Source organism: Larus michahellis, chromosome 2 (genome assembly GCF_964199755.1).
Source record: "Larus michahellis chromosome 2, bLarMic1.1, whole genome shotgun sequence".
NCBI lineage: Eukaryota > Metazoa > Chordata > Aves > Charadriiformes > Laridae > Larus > Larus michahellis.
Window position 1 is genome coordinate 19,170,129 of NC_133897.1, and position 22,688 is coordinate 19,192,816.

A 22,688-nucleotide genomic window follows, 5' to 3' on the forward strand; every position below is an offset into this window, starting at 1 on the left:
ACACATAGTTGGTGTCGCTTTCCCCCAGTAGCATGTGGAAGAGATTAGATAAGTGAGGTGGCTCCTGCTGCGGGGAGTTATTCACGCTTGGGAGCACTTGAAAGGTATGCTGATTCTCACACATCGGTGCGAGCGCTGCCAGAAAGGGTCTAGGAAAGCTGCTTTATCAAAAAGCAATACACATCAGCCCAGCCGCACGGCCGATTTAAAGTCAAAATCAGTCCTCTGCTTCGGTTTATGCTGCGGCTACAGGTAGCCTCAGATTAAAAAACGGCAGCTGCCGATCGTGGTTATCTTTGATGTAGGTTCCTGACGATCAAATGAGAACGGAGAAATCCAAACTACCAGTAAACTTTTTCCAGCTGCGTGAAATTTTCTTTATCAGAAACTGCGTAGCGCGTGTACTGTATTCCTGTTGTTTGGGGGTCTTTTTTTTTTCTTCTTTTTTTTTTTTTTTTTCAGGCGAAATAAAACCACTCGGAATGAAAGCCAACCTTTAAGACGTGTGCTATCCCTGCCGGGCGCCTTGGGATAGCACTTAGGGCGAAGACACGAAGATCCCGGCGGGAGCGGCGGGGCTGCGCTCCCCCCCGCTCCCCCCCCGCCCCGGGCAGCCGGGAGGGGCTGGAGGAGCGAAGGAGTTAAAGGGAGGCGCTTGGGAAATCTGATGCTAACGAAGCTCCAGGAATGTTGCACATTTCCATTCCCCTCCAGCTTTCGGAGGAGGTCAGTCCCCGCTGCGGGCAGCTGCTCCGAGGAGCCCCAGCCCCGAGGCCGCACTTGCTCCGGGCGCTGCCCCGCACCTTCCCGCAGGTTACGCCAGGAGACGCCGGGAAGAGACGGGACGGGGGCGGGGTAAAAAGTTTTTCCAGGATTTGGGATGCTCTGGCGGGACCTGCAAAACCGAGGGGGCGAGGGACGAGGTGGGGGTGTCCGCGTCTCTGCGCACCCCGGGCTGGGTCGGAGGGAGCGGCGGGCTGGGGCAGCCCCACAGCGAGGGACAAGCTCCCCCTGACCCGCCGCTGCCTCTCTTCTCTTGCAGGCGCGGCGGAGATGCCGGGGAGACGGCTGTGGTGGGCGCGCTGCTGGCTCGGCGTCTGCCTCTCGCTGCTGGGCGCGGGGGGCGGCAGCCCCGAGCCCTGCCGCGGCCCCCCCTGCGGCGGCGGCGAGGCGGTCCCGCCGCCCTGCCGCGGGGCCCGCTGCGGCGGCCGAGCCGGCCGCCCGGCCCGCTCCTTCCTCCACACCGCCACGCCGCTGCGGCCGCCGCAGGGCAAGGCGCCGCCCGCCGCCCCTCAGGCCGCCCCGCACCCCGCCGGCAGGGGGGGCGCGGCGGAGGCCTGCCCCGGCGGAGCCTGCGCCACCAACGGCACCCGCCGCGACTGCCAGGGCCTGGAGTGCCGGCTGCCGCCCCGCCTGCGGCCGCGGCCCCGCGGCCCGGGCTGCGCCGCCCCCGGCGAGGGCTGCCCCGAGCCCGCCCTGCTGCGCGCCGCCGAGAGAGCCGCCCAGTTCGCGGGGGACGACTTCGCCTACGCCGGCCCCGAGCTGGGCGGTGGCGCCCTGGGGGTGCAGCTCACCTGCGACGTGAAGCCAGGTGCGGGGCGGCCTGAGGGGGCCGGGAGGGCAGGAGGGTCCCCCCCGGGACGGTGGGCGCCGAGGGCCGGGGCTCTCCCGGGGTCCCCGCAAGGCCGCGGCGGCTTGGCGTGGGTGTCCGGGAGCCGCCGTCGTAGGGGTGCTGAGTCTCCTCACGCCTGGCGGGAGTCGGATGAGCCGAGGGACTTGAGCACCTCTGGGTGTCTGGTAGGTACACCGGACCCCCTCATTTTGGGAGGTGAATCTGGCACTGGTCTCTGTGATGCATGGGGGAACTGCTGCCCTGGCGTTTCTCCCCTTATCTCCCCCCCGCACACACATGTGCACATGGGAGACCCACAGCAGATTAAATGTGGCAAAACCTTTTTTAGTACTGTTTTTAAACAAGCGTTAAGACCTCTAACCCTCTTTCTCTTTCTAGTCTGGTATTCCTGGGGTTTTTACTTTATAGGAACATTGTACAAGGCTTCAGTGGGGTGTGTAGGTTTCATACCCAGGATGAATGGACTGGTGCCCTTGGTAGGAAACTTGCTACTGCGGACAAATTGTCTTGCTGTAATAGCCAGCAAAAAAAAAAACCCAAAGAAACTGCAGAGCCCCTCTTAGAGCACATCGTTCAGAGCAACTCGTCATTTGACAAGAGCATAGCTCTGGTTAGTTCAGTATGCCTGGAGGAAGCCAGGTACATCCATGGTTATACTCACAGGTCATAGCAGAAGGAGTTCTGTAATTGCCTGGGATATGTGGATTTACCCACATGAAAAGCACCAGCAGATCTTTAATGACCGCAAAGCACTTTGGGTTCTGGTTTAATGCCTTATCTGGAACATATAAAATGTATGAGGAAGGGTGATTTATTTTATTCCCCATTGATGTTGAAAGCTAATGGGAAGCATGAAGAAGGTCATCTAAACTTTGTCACATCCGTGTGGCTAATCTGAGGGCTGTGGCTGCTTCAGACACCAGAGTACATGCCAAGCCTTGTTACCAATGTCTACTTGGTGAAGTGACATCTCTTCCAAAGCAGACTCCAGCACTTAGTGGCAGTTCCAGTCACAGGGCTGAGTTTTAACCCCCGCCGGTGCCTAGTGCAGTGACACTGCCTACCTTCATCTTGCTTGATACTGCTCCCAAATGTCTTGCAGAACCTCTGTATGCTTTGTGACCAAAGGTGGACAGAAAACAGAGAAGTCAGTATGGTTAGCCTCAATTTTCTCTGCTTCTGTGCATACTCTTTGTACTATAATCATAACTGCTATGACTCCCTTTTGCAAAAGGACGCAGGATATTTGCATTTTCTTTGTTCTTACCAAAATCCATGTCTGTGTAATACAAGCAAATAATAAGGGCATTCTGCATGGACAGAAGAGACTAATATTCCTTAGATGGTGCTGAAAGCAGACATGCTGTATCTCCGTGAAGGTCTTACACAGAGCATCCAGCTCAGCATGACCTCTTTCTCCAAACATCCTCTTATTTTTTGGCTGTCTTTAGAGGACCCGAAGTAGTCTGTGCTGCCCAGTCTCCAGTGCCATCAGCACTTCCAGCTAACATGGTGAGTTACATGCACTCCTCATCTAGTCCTTAGGGTTGGGTCCTCTGTCCCCTCTGATGTGGGCCAGAGGAAAACAGAATAAGGGAAACTAAAGCAAAAGGGTTGGAGAGTGAAGATGCTGGGGATTTTGGAGATGACGCAGAGTTCAGTGTACTCTTTCAATTTTATGCTCTTTGCAGGCCTGGTGCTGGGTGAAGTCTTGGAGGAACAGAAGTGTGGTTAGAAGTTTCCCTTAACAAAATCCTTGAATGCATCAAGAAAGGATTATACCTTATGGCCAGTGGCAGTCATGGATTTGTGCATTCATCTCCTTCCTGTGTCAGGGAGAAGCATGCTGTATGTTGGAGGGAAAGCAGTGTATAGCACTACCCACTAATTTGCATAATCTCATGGAAGGCGCTGTCAGCATGGAAGCACACAGCAAGCAAACCTGTGATAACACATGAGCTTCTTTGTATGAGAAAGACTTTTCAGATGAGGACAACTGCACCCTCAGAAGTTCTCCCCTTGCACTGTTTTTGCCTTGTGGGCAGGGAGTGACACTGGTTGGCACCAGCCCACACCCAGGCCCACTGGAGCAATCATGGCTGCAGTTGGTGTGGATGAGACCTGCTGTAGACATACTTCTGCCCAGACTGGACACAGGACGTATCTACGTGTTTTGCCAATTCCAAAGACTGGACCCAGGCCTTCATAAGGCAGCTTTCTCTCCTAGGAGTGGGTGAATAGCATACTGAATTCATCAACATCTACGAGAAATTCCATGTTCTTGGCATAAGGAACAAAAAAATAAGCCATATTGACAGTCTTTGGTTTCCTTCAAGTCAGTGTACGGGCAAGCATCCGGTATTCTGCGCCGCCTGCAGCCTCTAACATTCTCTGCATTTGCCTGAGACCTTTTTTTTGAACACAGGTTGGTGGGTTTCCTGCATTAGTGCAGAGAATACCTTGTTCAGTCCCCATTTGCAGCTGGAGTGGTGTGTCTTGGAAATGAGCATGGTTCTGCTTAGCAATTCCAGCATGGCTTGTCTACTAGAACAAACAGAACAACAAATCAGACATCTAATTTGGGGAAATGCATGTATGATTGGAGAGAGTTGCCGCTCAAACAGCATACAGCGAACATGACAGGGCAAATGCAGGTAAGGATCATGAAGAGCGTATTGTAATTTCAGTCTTCTAAAGAGCCCTACTAGGGGAGATTGAGACCTCACTCAAGAGCTGTGCCCAGTCTGTATGGTGGAAATGATGTCTTTTCCTGCCATGAATTTTTGTGGATAAATTTCATTATGCAGGTGAGGCAGGAGTCTGTCTTACAGATGTGTAATACGGATGTAACTTCATGGAGAAGAACCAGATTCAGGGAGAACTGCCCGTGGTGGTCAGTAGCATGTGGGGACCAGCAAGAAGGAAATTTCTGAAGGAAATCTAGGAACCTCTTGAGGGCAGCAGTGAATATGCTGCAGACAAGCTTAGCTGAGCTGTAGGAGTCATGTGGGTTAGTCAGAGTGCACAGAGTTGCCTCTAGTACTCGGAGTAGCTGCTGTGTCTTCCCAGTCCTCTGCAGTCTCTTGTGAGATGAGGCTGCTCTACATGCTCAACATATGACTTAAGTGAGGCAAAGAAAATACAGCAGTATTTTTTTTCCTGTGCACAGTACATCTTTTGCATGACTACAGGATGATGTCTTTACATTTTACAGACAGCGCAGGTATATGCCTCCAACCCAGGTAATTGTACATTGATTTTAGCCTCCAGGAACTTGTCATGCAGTCGGAAAGAACACAAGTTTATGACAGATTATCTGCCACCTCTACATCCTCACGCATCCTCCTAATTCTTCCTCAATTAATCACCCCAAAAGAGGAGGATTCTCTAGCAGCCATGTGCAGACAATTCATTTTAGGGATTTCTAGTGTTTTTAGATCAAGTATAAAGGCATGGTTAATTCCTGGTGGAAGAAAGAAACAGAAGGCTGGTTGGCCCTTCATTTTCACACCTAAGGTCAAAACAGCTGAAAATAGAGGAAACCATCTATCCAAGAAGAAACAGGTCAGTGAATGTTCCTGTCTTTCTCGTGTTTTTAGGGGAACACTTCTCTCTGGTTACCATTTCAGCATGTCACTCTAAGGCCAGCCACATGGTGTATTTGTTTGCCATTCCCATCTCCTCAGACAGCAGGGGAGCTGGAATACACTACCTTGGTGACCGTCCTTACACAACCTTAGTTGACCATCCACAGTTGGAGACCTGGTGGCCTACCCTATGGGTCATGCCTATGACTACCAGCTCTGTGACAGTGCATGAGTAGATTTGCAATGGTTCTTCAGTCACTACGAGAGACCTCCCCTCCAGTTTACCTGGCGGAGGAGGCTGTGTTTTGGTGAGCAGAATAATCTTTTATTCGGTCTGTTGCGTAGCCCCATTCACATGAGGTGCAGTCTACTTGAATGCTTGCTGAAGACCATGCCCGATGCCAGCTCTCCAAGATACAGGCCAGTATCAGGGGCTCTAGCTGATCTCTGGCACTGTGTCTGTAGGCTCATCTGCATGAGGCAGGTGACTGTTACTCTCCACCAGCTGCCTGCCAGAACCAGCACAACTGTTCTGTGGGGACACAGAAAATCATCATCTTTTCAGCCAGTATCACCATCACTGCAGCTGCTACCTGGAAAGCTCCTGCCACCTGCAGCTGAACCACCACTTCTGTTCGCCAGGTGAAGATGCTGGAGTGCAACTTTTACTTCCTTTTCAAGTCAGATGAATCCATTCCTCTGCAAGATTGTCACTGTTAGTTCTCAACAACACCCTGGGTACACCTTACTTCAGATGAAAGACTGGCATCCCAAAAGATGGAATGCACAGCACCAGTTTTTGTTGTCTTACCATTTGTACTCCTCTGTGTTTCTCTCCTCACTCATTAATTGCCATTAAATCCTTAATTTTTCTTATCAGAGCCATTGTTCTATTGTTTTCTTTTGTGCAGACTTCTCAGCAGCCAGAAACACTTGCATTTGGGCAAAATAATGTGCAGCTGCTGTATCTCATACCTGGCAAACCTGGGGAACAAGGTTGTAGGTTCTCATGCTGTTGCTATCTGTGCGATGAGCAGTGTCTGCAGCCCGCTGCTCTCTCATCTCCTGTGGTTACCAGAAGTGGCTGGCACCATCAGATGGCCCTGTGCTCTCCAGTCCCAATCAAGATCTCACCTTCCCTTCCTCACAGTAGGATCGCTGCCTGCTTGTAGCCTCTGCCCCTTGTGCAGTGGCAGATGGTGCCTGAGTGCTACCTCGTCCATGCAGCATGCCTTCAGGGTGATGTGTCCTTTCTAGGCTTACTAGGGAAACACAGCAGAGGTTTGTATGTGATAATTATGTTTGCACCGTGATCCTGAAAGCATGGAGCGTCTATTTGCAAAACAGACCTTGCCACGGCTGTGTGGCGTGTGTGTGCAAGGAAAGTAATACTGCATCTGTGGTCATGGGAACATCTGAGTGTTGCTGGTGGGCGTACCTGTTTGATGCTTGTCTGGGCAGTGTGGAATGGTACTCAAGTGGGGTTGCTGGCATCTACTAATGTGTAAACATCTCTCGTGGTGGAATTCTTGTAATTTTAGATGTATGCCATAGAGACATCCCCATCTGACATGTTCACCATGAGAAACAAGACCACATTTAGGGCACTCTGCAGCTGAGCTATTTTAGACTTCTTGTTCAGAATTCTTTTGGCAAACAAGATATCCCTTCTGCTTAATTGAATGTAGTTTATTTTCAGTAGAGTCTTCTCTTTCGTACAAGAGCTTTGCTGTGCTCTCTGTTGTTCTGACATTGTGAACTGCCAATAGCACCAACTGTACTACTGTGCAGTGAAGGGCCTCTTCTACTGGTGAGTATAAGTTTTGTCATAGTACTGCAAAATGGATAAAAATGAGAGAAAACAAATAGTCACAAAGAATTTTTTAGGCCCTATATTCTCACCAGCTGAGCTTTAGGCAGCCAGAAGGAGCAAAGCTCCTTGACTGACTGGAATGTAGCTGTTGTTGCAAAGTTCTCTAAGTCCGTTTAGGGCAGAGATAGTAGAAAGCTGGTCCATTATGTGAGTAAGCTCCACTGCAGCCAGTACTTAAAATTATATCTGTTGTTACTGCCAGAAAGTCAGCAAGTTACTTAAAAATGATCTCTACTTTGTCTGGTGTTGAATCAGGGCTTTAGTTAACCTTTCTTTGCTCTAATAGTTTTGCTCGTGTGTGTGAGAAAAGCCCTGATCCCCAGGACGAGAACAACTCAATAACCCTGTCTTAGAAGTGTCTCTATTCTCCCCTTCTGTACATTTGTGATGGCTGGAATCATTCAAAATGTTACTGTTACTGGTCTCTAAATCTCAGCCACTGAGAACTGGAGGAAAAGTGGTTTTGGAAAAAAGTGGTTTGGTAATATGTTCTTGACTACGGGTTTCACTCCCTCTCACAGTTTCCCAGAGGCAGTTCCCTGAGCTGACTTTTAAGTGGTGCAGTTGGACTCTTCCTCAACTCTGTGAAGGTTATTTCTTTTTTCCTTTTTCATTGAGAAAGAGGGTCAAAAGGCCTAGAGTGGAATGCTGTTACTTTCATTACTCGTTGTTCCTTACAAACCTGGATTTGTTGACATTTCAAGCTTAAAGTCAAGATCATCTCTTTCTGAAGTTATTGATAAAGGCAGACATATATGCCATTTGACAGTAGATGCGATGGCTGTTAGTACTATGTAGAGTTCGTTTAGATTTTAGGCTTTTGGGTATTATAAGAATATTCTGCTCATTATTTGCTATGTTTATGTTATTTTTATCGATAACTGTATTGCAGTACTAGCATGGAGCCCTGTTCTCATATGTGATCCCAGCATGTAAGGAATCATATTAATGCAGGACAAGAGGATAAAGTCCCTCTCAGAAAACTTACAGGGAGATCTACCAAGAAACAATTAAGTAACAGTAGTCAACATGGTAGCCAAAGCCTCAATACGTCAGCTTTCATAACTATTTTTCTAGGTGCATATGCTTTATTTGGCCAGGTAAAGCTGCCCCTTTCCTCACAGACTTTCCGTCTGCTTTGAAGACATAACTCTTACTGATACATGGGGTAGTCCTTTTGCACTGTGTTGTCACTTGTATAGCCAAAGTACTTGGCAAAGACCTGTGCTCCTCTACCTGTATTCTTGTCTGTAAGCCAGACTTCTGAGAGCAAAAGTTTTGTGAGAAGGAATTTGTTCATGCTTTCCAACTTCTAGAACAAATTGAGCCCACATAGGTTGATGAAAAATCTTAATAGGCAATCACAGTGTGCTTGTATCTGTTAAACCTATGGGCTGATTTCAGAGATATTTGACAATGGGCAGAGGTATTAAAAGTAGGCAAGGTTGCTTAAACTTTGTAAGAAGTGATTAAAGAGAGGAGAGAGTGGAATGTGAGCATCTGAAAGTTTGCCTCTAGCTGTTAATCCTTTCAGCTGGCAGGACAAAAGCAGCTTGGTTGTTACACTGTATTCTGAAGAAGAAAGGTAGCAAAGATGGTGCTACTTCTTTAGTCAGTCAAATGGAAGACACAAATCCACAGAGAATCAGATGGTATTGGTTCTGCTTTTCACAGAACTGCTTGTTCATAGAATCATAGAATGTGTTGGGTTGGAAGGGACCTTTAAAGGTCATCTAGTCCAACCCCCCTGCAGTAAGCAGGGACATCTTCAACTAGATCAGGTTGCTCAGAGCCTCATCAAGCCTGGCCTTGAATGTCTCCAGGGATGGGGCCTCCACCACCTCTCTGGGCAACCTGTTCCAGTGTCTCACCACCCTCATTGTAAAGAACTTCTTCCTAATGTCTAATCTAAACCTGCCCTGCTCTAGTTTAAAACCATTGCCCCTCGTCCTGTCGCTACATGCCCTTGCAAACAGCCCCTCCCCAGCTTTCCTGTAGGCCCCCTTCAGGTACTGGAAGGCTGCTGCTCTAAGGTCTCCCTGGAGCCTTCTCTTCTCCAGGCTGAACAAACCCAGCTATCTCAGCCTGTCTTCATAGGAGAGGTGCTCTAGCCCTCGGATCATCTTCGTGGCCCTCCTCTGGACCTGCTCCAACAGGTCCATGGCCTTCTTGTGCTGAGGGCTCCAGAGCTGGACACAGTATTCCAGGTGGGGTCTCACGAGAGCAGACTACAAGCTTGGGGAAGAGTGTCTAGAAAGCAGCCCAGCAGAAAAGGACCTGGGGGTGCTGGTGGACAGCCAGGTTAACATGAGCCAGCAGCGTGCCCAGGTGGCCAAGAAGGCCAACAGCATTCTGGCTTGTATCAGGAATAGCATGGCCAGCAGGAGTAGGGAAATGATCGCACCTCTGTACTCGACACTGGTGAGGCCTCACCTCGAGTACTGTGTTCAGTTCTGGGCCCCTCTGTACAAGAGGGACATTGAAGTGCTGGAGCGTGTCCAGAGGAGAGCTACCAAGCTGGGGAGGGGTCTGGAGACCAGGTCACATGAGGAGAGGCTGAGGGAACTGGGCATGTTTAGCTTGGAGAAGAGGAGGCTGAGGGGAGACCTCATTGCCCTCTACAGCTACCTGGAAGGAGGTTGTAGAGAGGTGGGTGTTGGCCTCTTCTCCCAAGTGAATAACGACAGGACCAGAGGAAATGGTCTGAAGCTGCGGCAGGGGAGGTTTAGATTAGATATTAGGAGGAATTACTTTACTGAAAGAGTGGTCAGGCACTGGAACAGCCTGCCCAGGGGGGTGGTTGAGTCACCATCCCTAGAGGTATTTAAGAAACGTGTAGATTTGGCACTTCAGGACATGCTCTAGTGACAGAGATTGTAGGTTTTTTTTTTTTTTGTGTGTGTATGATTGGACTCAATGATCTCAAAGGTCCTTTCCAACCATGAAGATTCTATGATTAAAATAGAGTAGAGGGGGAGAATCACCTCTCTGGATCTGCTGGCCATGGTTCTCTTGATGCAGCCCAGGGTGCAATTGTTAGATGGAAGGAGACCTGGGGGTATGATTTACCAGGTATTTCAACATCTGGAATTTCCAACTTGACTGTGGAGTGTGGCCTTTCCTGTATCATGGTCTTTCTCAAATCCAGTAACCTGCAAACTACCTTAATATTTAAGTGAATACTGAAAAATAAAAATTGAAATATGCCTTATGCCATGAATAAAAGTAACTGAAAAGCAAAATATTTTAGGAACCATTAACCATTAACTGGCTCCGACAGTTTGTTGCTCAGATTTCCTGAACCTAATTGACGTCCATGTACCTTTTAGCCCCAAATTGATTTTATTTTATTTATATATGGGACAGTGACTTTCTGGATGTAGTTGAACTTTTAACATGTATTGAAACTGCTGCCTTCATTTAATGTCCCCTAATTATTGTATTGGAAGTAAGAGTGAAGAGCCTTCTCGTATCCACTTGCTTTAGAACACTTGTAATGTAGCACAGTTGTCTGGTTTCTTTTTTTTTTTTTTTTTTTGAGCCTGAAAAGTCCTACCTGCTGTCTCATACTGTAGCAGTATTGTATGTTAGATGTTCCTTGCTGCCCTTTTGTGAACTTTTCAACTTCTTCGGTGCCCTTTTTTGAGATGGGGAACCAGGACTGCATGTTGTATTAAAGATGCTCTATTGATAAATATAATGTCATAATGATATATTCTCTTCTGTTACGTGTTCCTGTTCTAATTAGTCCTAGCATTTTATTTGCCTTTTTGACTTCTGTTGGGCACTGAACTGTTGATTACATTGCTCTGTAGCCCAGCATCTGTATCTAGATGTATTACCTCAAGATTGTTTCCAAGTGGTAATAATAATATTTGATGTGTGGTACAATAATATATTAACATTTGATGAGTGGTACAATATTTGATATAAAATACTTAGTTTTTTTTTTCAGTGGTGCTGCATTTCACCTTTATCTCTTTTGAGTTTCTTTTTGCTATTTTATTGCTGCTACTCAGTATCATCGACTCCTTTTGCAGCTCTTTGCAATTGACCCTTTTACTACCCTTAATAGCTTAGTATTCTCAGCAAGTTTTATCACCTTATTTTATCACCTCTACAGTGAAAATTGCCCATTTACTCTTTACTGTATTTAAACACGTACATAAGAATGATTAATCTGTTATTGAACCCTAGTGATGATTAATTTATGCCCTGAAACATGGGGCTTGATTACGACTTTTTAAATGTCTACAACTATAAATGTTGCTGCTTATGAAATGGATGACCTTGTGGTCCCATGAAGGGGCTACAAAGATTGTAAAGGAACTGGCCTTATAATCATGGCTTGAATTTAGTGAGACTTTTCATTAACTTATTAAAATCTCAATGCCTTTGAAGAGATAATACAACAAGCTGGAAAATCACTTTTCTTCAACCATTTGTATTTCAGGCGAAAATGAAGTTCCATCTGAAGATGCCCTAATACTACAGCTGCACCTTGCAAAAGGGCATGAGAAATTTACTGAAATGCTGAAAAGCCAACAGCAGATCATTGTCGATTTGCAGCAAAAACTTGCTGAACAGCAGCACATATTGGTTAGCCAGCAACGGGAGATTCTTGAACAGCAAAGAAAAATGTATGAGCAAATGGATCTGATCAAAGTCCAATATGGCATGCTTTTTGATACGGTGAAACAAATGTCTTTTCAGAGTTTGCAAGAAGATATTCAAAATTATTTTGAAAGTCATCTTCAAGGACTTCAGAACCAGGTCAGAAATCATCTCCAGAAGTCATACTCTGTGCATAAAGTAGAAGTGGATGCAAAAGTGATTAATGTTGGGGAGTCTTTGCTGGACTGTGGCCTTTGTGAAAGTGATGAATTTTGCAATTTCCAAAAGACACCTTCACAATGTGAAAAATGCACGTTGTGTCCTGCTGGTTTTTTTCAAATGGCCGAGTGTTCTGCAAACTCTGATCGGATTTGCCAGGTGAAATATAATTCTGTATCTTTTAATTATTGCTTATGAAGTATTGTATTGGACATACTGGGATAACATTCTGGAAATAACTACTTGGAGAGCTAGAGAGATGCAGTTTGAAGCATGTGCTTTACTGAACGGATCTATGGCACTTCAAAGTCTGCCTGAGGTTTTTTGTGGGTTTTGTCTTTACCATTTACTGCTCTAAATGGGGCACTAGTTTGTGCCTGTTGGGTATGATGCTTTCCCAAACCTGACAGGTGGTAGGACTTCGATTCTTTTTGTGATGGTAGGAAAGGACATCCTAAAACACGTATACTTATGCATGCTAAATTTGTTTATTTAATCCCAGTCCACTCTACAGGAACTTCTAGACATCTCTGAAAAGCAGAGGAAGGCTTTACTAAGCAAAACTAGAGGTCAGATATTTATTTATAAGTTTGGAAACAAAAGTTGTCAGTTAAAACAAGTGTAAGAACTAGTTACAGCTTAAATATAGCATACTAACATATAAAAATACAGAACATGAATTGTTCATTATTAAATACATTTTATTATAAAGTACATTTTATTATACAGTACAAAACCAGCATGTAAGCAAAATAAGATGGTTCTTTGATCACTTTATCTTGTTTAGAGATCCTTCAATATATGGGGAAATTGATATTTAAAGCAGTGTCTTGTTTGCCAAGTGTTGCCCCCAATTCTTAGCTTAATATGAGCCTGAACAGCTGGTGACCTAAGCCCGAGATACTTAGAGGAGAACCTGAAAGAGTTTGTCTGGTTCCCTTTTCTGCTGGTCTCAGTTTTCTTTAATGCTAGCATTTAAATGCAAATATAGCATGTTATTCTTTCCCCTCTGCATTCTGTAGGGTGAAAGGAGGGCTTGTTGACAGGAAATACTACTTTATCATATACCTTTCTTGTGTGTTTTTCAGTTAGCACCTTCCTCCCAGTCTAAGTGTCTTTAAGAGCCTTTCCTAACACTGTCTCGATTGTCACAATGCCCTTAAGACCAGTCGGGTGATGCATTGCTCTCGGGGATGTGGTGTTGTCTTACAGATCATGCATCATAACAAGCATTAGTTGTGCAACCGATCCATTTAGCTTGTTATCTGCACACTACTAGCTTTCTGTGGACACGGCGCAGTCTTTTTGAATACCTTGTTAAAACAGGTGGCAAATCCAAAACAATTTGTCTTGCTCCAACATACTTAAGAGATCAGCCCCTTCTCAATGCCCACACATGCCTCTTACTGGCAGATGGGTGTCACAGAGCCTGGAGAAGTGCCTGTTTCAAATTTAAGTTTTTGCGTTGAAGTGCTCCAATATGATTCTTGTGATTTACAGGACAGAGATGAATGCACTGAATCTCCAAGCATTTGTGGTGAGAGGATAAAATGCCTGAATACTCCAGGTAAGTTTTATTCTCTGATAGTTAAAAAATGAAGATAATTAGATCTTCAGGAACAGGCCGAAAAGATAGATAAGGACCCAGGCCTATATGTTTGTGAGTCATGACATGCTCAACTTGTTGGAGTCAAAGGGGTTGGAAAACACTCAGCTCTAAATTGATAGGAGTTCTGGTGGACGGTGAGCTACACTGGACATCATATCCACTAGGAGCATTAGATTGTTCCTTTTACCTTATTTTCCTGGGGTTTTATATGCTTTGGTTTTAATTTTCGCTTATGACCTGACTTTTCTTCTTGTTTATGCTGGTGCAAATGGGGTCAAAATCAAAGATACTATTCCTAATGGAGAAAAATAGTTGTCATTTTCCTTCTGCTGCACTGGGGTAGATATTTGATTTGAGCTAATGAAGGTTCTTATAAGACCTCCCTCCATCAATCTTGCTCTCTTTTAGCAACAATATTGTCAAATACCGGGGAATGATCAACAGTTTCCATCATTTGCAGGGGCTTGGGGGAATTTTTCAGACACTTAAGAACAGATTTGACTGCAGTTCTGCACTGCAGACATTGCCTTCATTACTTCTCATGGCAGTCAGACACAAAAGAACAAAACTAATAGACATATTGAGCAAAAGAGGGTGGCGTCTCTGAGGGGCAAAGGCTATTTTCAGCTGATTGTGAGTGACTTTGTATTATTCCTGTCCTGCCACTGGTGGAGAAAAAACTGGGAGGGAATTGGTCCTAGAAAAGGGTTAAAAGAGGACATAGGCTCAATTATACTCTCCTTACTTCCTCTGGGCAGGAACTGTGGTGGGTTGGCTGGTATTACTACAAAAAGACCACAGGAAACTGGAAATGACTAGAGGAAGAGAGCACTTAGTGTTGCTTTATGTGGTGGATGCTGTAGAGGAGGTACCATCAGCCGTACAAAAGAGGCAAGACGCTATTAGACAGCCTTATCAGTCAGCAGTTAGAGGCAAGACAGCTTAGGGTACAAAATTTGAGACAGAACATTGGAAAGGTGTAAGGCTTTGTCTCTTCTTTAGTATGAGACTGAGTTCGGTTAAGTTGGTGGTTTTGTGGAAGGAAGCCCACAAGGCCCCAGCCCAGGAAAGAACTACCAATGTGGTAGTCATTCGGTGTTGCTCTAGTCTGTGGCTTAGAAGAGGGAAGGCTGTAATGAATTTATCCAGTGGGCTCCCAGATGGGGGGACCCAGACCAAGAGTGAGTCTATACAACTGCTGGAGGAAAGTTAAGTGAAGGCAAAGTACTGCCAAGAAACAGATGGATAGTGGTGGTGTGTCAGACCACAGAAAGGCAGTAGCAATGTATTTGAAAGGAAAGGACGCTTCCCTTTATTACTCCTCTCCCAGGCTTGTAAAGATGTGAAAATGGTGGCTTGTAAAGATGTGAAAGTGAACTATTTCCCATCACCTGGATCAGGAATCAATGTTCTCTCAATGTTGTCGCCATCTGTCATGGAGGAGAGAGTGTTCTTTTTTATTTGTGAGGACTGCTAGTTTCAGCCTGTCTGTTCACAATGGCTCATTATCTTATACAAGTGCAATTAACTTGTCAAAAGGGAGGCTGAAACTGAATGTCTGTTTTGGGTACTGTAGGGGAGATAGGGATGTGATCTGACATATGAGTTCCAGATGTTGTATGTGGTTTCTTGAGCTGCACGCAAAGGTTGTTGCATCTGTAGCAACTCATGTTCACTGTACAGTGTGAAGGGAGACAGAACAAAGAACAATAAAGAAACATGCAACTAGGAGCCTGTCTTTCTTCACCCTTCTGCTTCCCTCTACATCATACCTTCTTCCCCTGCTGCTTTTTCTTGCTTTTATCTGAGATGAGAGTTGTTAGGGTATTTGATTAAAGGCTGGTCATCAAGGAGAAATGACAGTTGGAGGTACCCAGTCAGTGAAAATGGAGTCCGGTGCACTGTTTCCTTCTTAGACCGTCACAGTGGTCAGACTGTTGTCTTTGGTGTGAACCCACCAAGCGGAGTCAACCAAAGATGCTCTCCTCACAGTGCCATGCAAGCTAAAGAGAACTTACTGTGGGATGCAGGGGGAAGAGTAACGAGAACCTAGATGGGTAGCCCCGATTTGTAATTAGCTGGGTTCATTTGTGATGATCCAAATTTGACATAGAGGGTGTAAAAAGAGGTGGATTCCCATACTTAATCTGTTTGAATGTCAACTTTACATCAGGCAGTTAAGAGTAGTAACAGCAGAAAAATATATGCATGGCTTACTCTGATTGCCTTGCAATTGCCTGACCTCCATGAACGGCGAGGGCTGGTGAATGTGCTGCAGAGACACTTGGTTTCACAAAAGCAGCTTGAGTATAACTGTGCAGCAGTGCCCAGAGCAGGAGCCAGGAAGAGGTGGGAGAGGTTGTCAGGCAGTAAAGAGAAGTGGGAAGCAGTCACAGCATGCTGCTGTCCTAGCTTTCTGATGTTTGACTATTGTTTGCTGCTTGACCTCTTCTGGGCACGGGGTAGGATGCTGCTCTTGCCACTGTGCCCACAGTATAAAGCATCTGTGCTGCTTTGAAGTCACCTATTTGAAGTACCTACAGGGGGAACACCTGCTGCAGATCTAACTAATAAAAGACTAGACAGCAAATTGGTGAGAGTAGTCACCACATGTATTTGTAAGACCCGATATGTACAAAACTCCTTAAATATACATTAAAATATTTTAAAGAAGCAAATAGCATAAAAAGTATATGTAGGCACTACTGCAGGTCTTCTCTGCTATATGAAGCAGCTGTATTTGTGTATTTGGTAGCATTTCTTAGTGGTAGGGGAGCCATGGCTACGAGAAGTAGAACTGTTTAGGAAGTGTCACATAAGCAATTACACCATGGTTAAAACTGAAGTTTTTCTGGGATTGTTTAGTCTGTATTCTCTAGAATATTCTTAGTTGAAAAAATGTGATCTTATTTATTTGTGGTTTGTTTCTTGTAAAAAAAAAAAAAAAAAAAAAAAAAAAAAAAGCCAGACACTTTCAGGGGGAACAAAGTGTTAAGTTTCTCTTGACTTTTTTCAAATGGCAAAATCTTACTGTACTGCAGTGAGCTCTTTTGAGAAAATGATACTTGGTCTCACAAAGAATGTTCTCACATCATAAATTGTATAGTCCTACATATCAGTGTTAGTGGAGAATCATAGCTTAAGTGAATGAAATATAAATAGAATAAGAAATATGAGGGTGAATATATGAATCCTTTATAAATTAACACAGTATCTGGTGTTCTCTGCTGAATAATGTAGTATCAGAAGTGAATTTTAGCCAATATTTTGACCTCTCTTGTGGGCCAGGTGCGTGTATGCTGCTCTGTCTTGCAGTTTGCAGTATGTGTGGCGTGCTTTTCTGCCTGTATCAGTGGTTTGTGTAGCCAGCTCCACTTTGGGGATAGCAATGGAGAAAACTGGCTTGTTGGGGTCCGTGTCAAGTGCTTGTAGTCCCAGTCTCAGAGCAAATTCCAGCCCAGCTATAGCAACTTTCCAGCTGAGGAATAAATCAAATATATGACACAGTATTTAGATAGTAAAGGATATTTAAGAAGAGCTATAAGAATGATGATTATTGAGTTTTGATTGTGGTGGTAAAAAAGCAGAAGTGAGTGCATTAGCAATTAAGCTTTGAGGACCAAACTGCAAGTGGTTATTCTTTAGGGTGCCTCAAATCCTGTGTATTGATTTAGATCCTGAAGGCTCCATGCACAAAGGTTCTGGGCACTGGTCGCTAGAGCTGGAGGCACTGGCAGCTGGCGGTGCACTTGGAAAATTGCCATAGAAAATTACAGGCTGTTTTTAAAACCTGCTCTTTGGGTGCACGTTCTTTGATCCACCGAGGTCATGGAGTGCCATTTAACAGCACAAAATTGCTTTATGTCAAATAAAGTAATTTCAAATGGCACCACTAGAGATTCTCGTTACTATTTGCAGCAGTGTTATATTTTAACTTCAGACTGTCGCAACCACTGCTGTCCTGTGTCTTAGGGCAGTGTTTTTCCACCTTTTAAATGTGTGGACTTCTGCATAATGATGTTAAGCCTGCTGTTTACAATTTTCTTTTTCCTAGCTGTCTCTTGCAGGTTCTTTAAAAATTGTACACAGAATACCTGGGACCCATGTCCCTTGGGTTGAAAAGCACTGCTTTAGCAATTAACAGCTACAGCAGTGCTGTGCCATAACATGGCTGGGCAGGCAGCGCACATTTCTCCTTGCATAGGGCAACTCTCCGTTAGCTGAAAATATCTTTGCTGCTCAGCACACCAATTAGTCAACATGCCTTTCACCTAGGGGAAGGGAGAGCAGGCCCTTCCAACAATATCATTGTATCTGGTACATCGCAGGGTTTGGTTAGAATTGCCCCTATACAGCCCTATCTTGCTCATTTCCCACTCTAAACCGGTGGATTCTACTTGGACAAGGTGAGTTACCCATAATGTTTCCTCTGTTTGCTCTCAAGGATCCATTCATAGCACAAAGTGATCTAAAATCATAATTGTCTTCTGTTGTCTCTCTTTTGATTAGATGTGTTATTGAATATACTTGATATGTTGAGCTGTAGAGTTCTTAGATTTATTGTTTTAAAGGTACGACAATAAAAGTTATCTGTTTCCTGTGAACAGGTGGTTTCCGATGCCTTGGAATTGCTGAGAAAGATGCAGCTTTGGGACTGTGTGGAGAGGAGTATTTCTTTAACAAAGAAATGCAGGAATGCCAGGCGTGTTTAAAATGTGAAGATGGAATGGTGGCCGTGCCTTGTTCCACTGTCAGTGATACGGTTTGTTCAGCAACCAGTGAAAACAAGCTCTCAGAGTCTTGGGCTGCAAACATCATTCTACCCTCTGTGAAGTCTGGCATCTCTCCGGTCTACTCTGGCTTGAACTTGAAGATAAAGGCGAAGCTTCCCTGTGAAATCCTATCCGTTGAAGATAACAGCCTGGTATTCAGGCAACATGGTCTGTTGTGGACTGACCTAAATTTTGCAGTAAAGCACAACTGCAGGAATTTTTTGCAACTTTCCTTAAAGCTAAATGGCAGTGAGGAAGGCTATGAACTGAGCGGTGTTCGCATTGAACAGCCAGAAGGAAAGTATTTACAGAGCACTAGTTTAAGCAGTGCTGCTGAAGTGGAGCCCAGCCAAACTCTTTCTGTGTATTTGAGGAGCCCCAATCAATTCTGCAATCAAAGTAGAGACTTAAATATTTATGATCTTAATACCCCACTCAGTTTGTTTTGGTTGTCGCATGACACAGGTGCTGTGGCACTCAGTGCACAGATGTCAACAGCAATACATTACCAAACCAACTATCGACCTACCTTTAAAATAACGTCTGTTTCTGACCCTTACATGCTAAGTTTATCTCATGATGGCAGAGCTATAAAGTTCACTGAAACCGGCGTTGTCAAATTTGTGTTCCACCAAGCATTGTATTCCATGGGTCATACATGTGTCCGGGAGGGCTTCTCCTTAATTTCTTATATCAATAGGAATGGCACCAACAGAGAATTAATGAATGTGTTTAAATCTGGAGTAAATTACAGAGACACATCAATATCTGCTTCTGGGGCTACCAAAGTTGGTGCTGGAGATCTGATTAGCTTTGAGATACTTTCTCCTGCACAGTGTAATGTTCGGTATTTTGGAGATAGTTCTGGAATTAGTATGTTTAGCCTCATCTGGATCCCTTCAGCTGTTTCTAGTGCCATATCAGCCACAGTTTCTGTTACAGGTCTGCCTACTGGAGCTGTGAGAAACAAATTACTGGATTTCACCCAGGTCACATCCAATGAGAAACAGATACAGCTGGTTTCGTCTGGACAGCTTGCTCATAAGTATTTCATTTTTACCGAAAAGGGAATTGCCAGCCTTGCGTTTAACTTAAAGCTAATCCACTCATGCAATGTGCTCAAAATGACTCTTAATCAGTTGACCATGGATCACATGCAACCCACAGCAATCGCTCAGCAGATCGGAGGTCAGATGCCAGAGGGAAGCATATGGACCAGTGTGTCCCTCCGTGCATCTTTTGCAGTACACAACGGAACACTGATATCAGTTTCTCTTGACTGTGTGCGTGGAAGGATCAATCAGATCACTCATGAACATGGAACCACTATATCTATTTTATGGATTTCATCTTAATTTATGTACAGTGAAGGCAGCACAGAACTGGCGTTTAAATTGCATTTGGATTCTACTCTGATTCTATACATATTTGACACCTTGTACTGTGTTGACATGAGCAGGTTGTCTCACTAAAATGCTCTCAATTTTAGGAATATTTAAATATAATCTTAATTGAACGATCAGTATTTAAAAAAAGCTTTCAGTATTCCAAGATTTTACTTCTAATATCTTCAGGCAGGGGAACTTTGAATTCAGGTCAAACTCTCTTATTTTTAATAAAGCAGTCTCTTAAAGTGAGTTATTTCTGGACCACAAGAAATTGCAGGTGAGGGTAAAACCATACCTTTTAGTACTGCAACTGAAAGCAGCACAGCCAAATAATGGAAACCTGCTTTCATTTTCTTCACTGCAGCAGGCTAATAGCAAGACTAAATGCACTTTGAGGTTAATTTGTCTACATGTTATAAAACGTTGTGCTTTCTATAAATGGAGAGAACATATCTCAAACTAGAGGTTATACTATGGTGACACTGGAGTATGCATGCTTAGTATTATAGACATGGACATGGGTCAAAAAAGGAACATTGTTTTTGCAAAATATAATAATTGCTGTCAGCAAAAACATTAGAAATAATGACTGTTCTGATTTTATTTGGAAATAATCTGCATTTAATTTGGGAAGGCTCTTTCCCGTTCTTAGTTTTTGACACTGAAAAGTTGCAGAATGAAAAGGAAGGATTTCTGTGCTGAAAAGTAAGAGTATATTAGAGAAAAGAAATGAGTATTAAAAGAATGTCTTGAAAATGAGACTTTTGGAAATTAAGCAAATTTTTATTCAGTTTCTTATAAATGACAAAATGTTTTTCTGACCAAAGAGGAACGCTGTTCACAAGCATACTTACTTTGCTGAACAGGTACTTCATTTTAAGAGGTGGTTGTTCGTTTTTTTTTTCCTTAAATCACTCAGCTGATTCTAAACAGAAATGATGTATTCAGTGACACTGACTTTTGTCTTCTTCCAGTTCATCCATCAAACTATTCCTTCTTTTTCTAGTCTATGTATGTAGAGTGTTTTCCCTCATTTTCTCCTTTCTCCTCCACAAATTCTGCTTCACTCTCTCATTCCTTTTGTTAGGAGTAAATGGCATGCCCTGTCACGTAGCTCAACTATTTCCAGCCTCCTTTCACCCTCCCTACTAAAGAACAGATGTGTGTATGTCACATATGTAATTACAGAGGAGAGACATTAATAGGGCACCCACAGGCTGCCTTACATCAACCTCACTGTAAGAAGGAATACTATGCATGATGTAACTTTAACGTAGGTGTCTGCCTGAGTACGTTTATCTGAAATATATGTACTTTCCTGTGCGCTTCACCTGTTTTGGAGTTTGTCACACTTTTTGGTTTCCTCCTATAATTTTCTGTGGAAGCACGAACCCAAATGCAAGACTTGTATCTGGTGGTTCTCTTTTTACTTGTAACTTTCTAACTGCATCCTTAACACTTGTGGTTCTCTTTCCCTCATCCTTTTTTCTTCAAGTTTATACTGAAAGGTATGCAGGCTTTGGACAAATTGCTGTCCTGCTCCAAAGAGAGAACAGTAGTTTTTCTTGCTTTCAACTGCAAAGTCTAAGCAGTCCATCACAAGATACCCCACTGGATGTTGTGTTGAAGCCAGCATAAGTGCGCAAACTGCAGTAAATTCAATCCCGGTGTCCCTGAAGTCTATGACAGAGGTTTCGGTGCCTTTGTGTAGCCAGGCTCATTCATTCTTGCAAGGACGTAAGGAATGATAGAGTAAAGCTAATATTAAAGGTGTTCAGCATTTGTGAAATATTGTTACTGTTCCAGATGATATTTTTAGTGGTAGAGGAAGACTTCTGGAATGAGAACACATGTATCTATTATATACAGAAGAGCTGCATTACCTAGGAGTGGAGTAGTTTTTCTGAGTACTTCACTCTGGAAGTCTACTGAGATTGAACAAAGATGAAATGGCGCAGGCGTTAAACTTTTCTGACATATCCATCTGCTTAGTAAGGCAAACTAGTGAAATGTTTCCTAGATGATATCAAGGCCATCATATCTTCTCAAACAAACTCCGCTCTACAAAGGGATGATTTCACGAGGAGGGGCTCAAAGGGCTTCTTCCTTGCAGAAGCAGGTAGCTCATGTCTGTACAAGGGTGCGCATGACATAAAGAGGAGCTCTGCAGTGAGCAGACCTGGGTGTTTCTAAGGTAAGGCTTCAGGGGAAGACAATTGAAATTATATGCTTGTGGTTTTCTTTTAGAGGAAGTTAAGAAAGTCAATTTCTCACAGACAAATGCCTTTTTTTTTCTTTGCTGTTTTGCTGTATGTAGTTGGGTTACAGGCTGCCACTCCCCTGTATGATGACAGCTTAAGAGCTATTCTAGTTTAAACCTGTGTAGCAGACCTCAAAATTTGATGTTAGACGTAGTCTGATACATCTTTAGCAAAGTGCAGATGTTACTTGAATATAATAAGCATTTGCCTATATATAGCATATAGCAAATCTAACGGCATGATTTGTATGAGTATGCTTTATTTGAGTGAGGTTGTGATATCAGTGGAATTGCTTGAATATGGAAGAGACTGATGCTCAAATCCTGTATTATGTACGTGTTGGTTGGTACTTGCATTTAAATGCACCATTATTAAAGGGTACAGAAACTACCAGGGAGGTACAAGTGAACATTCTTACAGCTAAGAGAGATTGCAGAGTATGAATTCTTTAGTGTAGTAAATCTCTGAGGATTCTGGGGGGAATGCGCATAATTGCCCTTAAATTCAGAGTAGATTTTTAGGTGCGCAATGGCAGAAATGCAGTATTTTGCACCCATCTCGTGGTGATAATGCATCTAATACTGTTTTGCCAGTGTCATCTGTGATAAGGTATTCACAGGATTAAAGAAAAAAAGTCTTATTAAATACATAATGCTAATTGCAACTTGCAGCAAGCTTAGCCTTATTTCAGGCAAGAAAAGGCTGATCATTTGAGCCGCTTTTGCATCTCTC

At 44.1% G+C, this 22,688-nt stretch overlaps 1 protein-coding gene across 1 annotated transcript; it reads left to right on the forward strand.

Annotated features, from left to right (window-relative positions):
* Positions 1-1,049: 1,049 nt before the first annotated feature.
* LOC141738319 (uncharacterized) lies at positions 1,050-19,662 on the forward strand. Its single transcript, XM_074573519.1, has 4 exons — positions 1,050-1,591; positions 11,547-12,085; positions 13,427-13,493; positions 18,143-19,662. The coding sequence occupies exons 1-4, from the start codon at positions 1,054-1,056 to the stop codon at positions 19,660-19,662; spliced, it is 2,664 nt and encodes an 887-aa protein (XP_074429620.1). The 5' UTR covers positions 1,050-1,053.
* Positions 19,663-22,688: the final 3,026 nt, after the last annotated feature.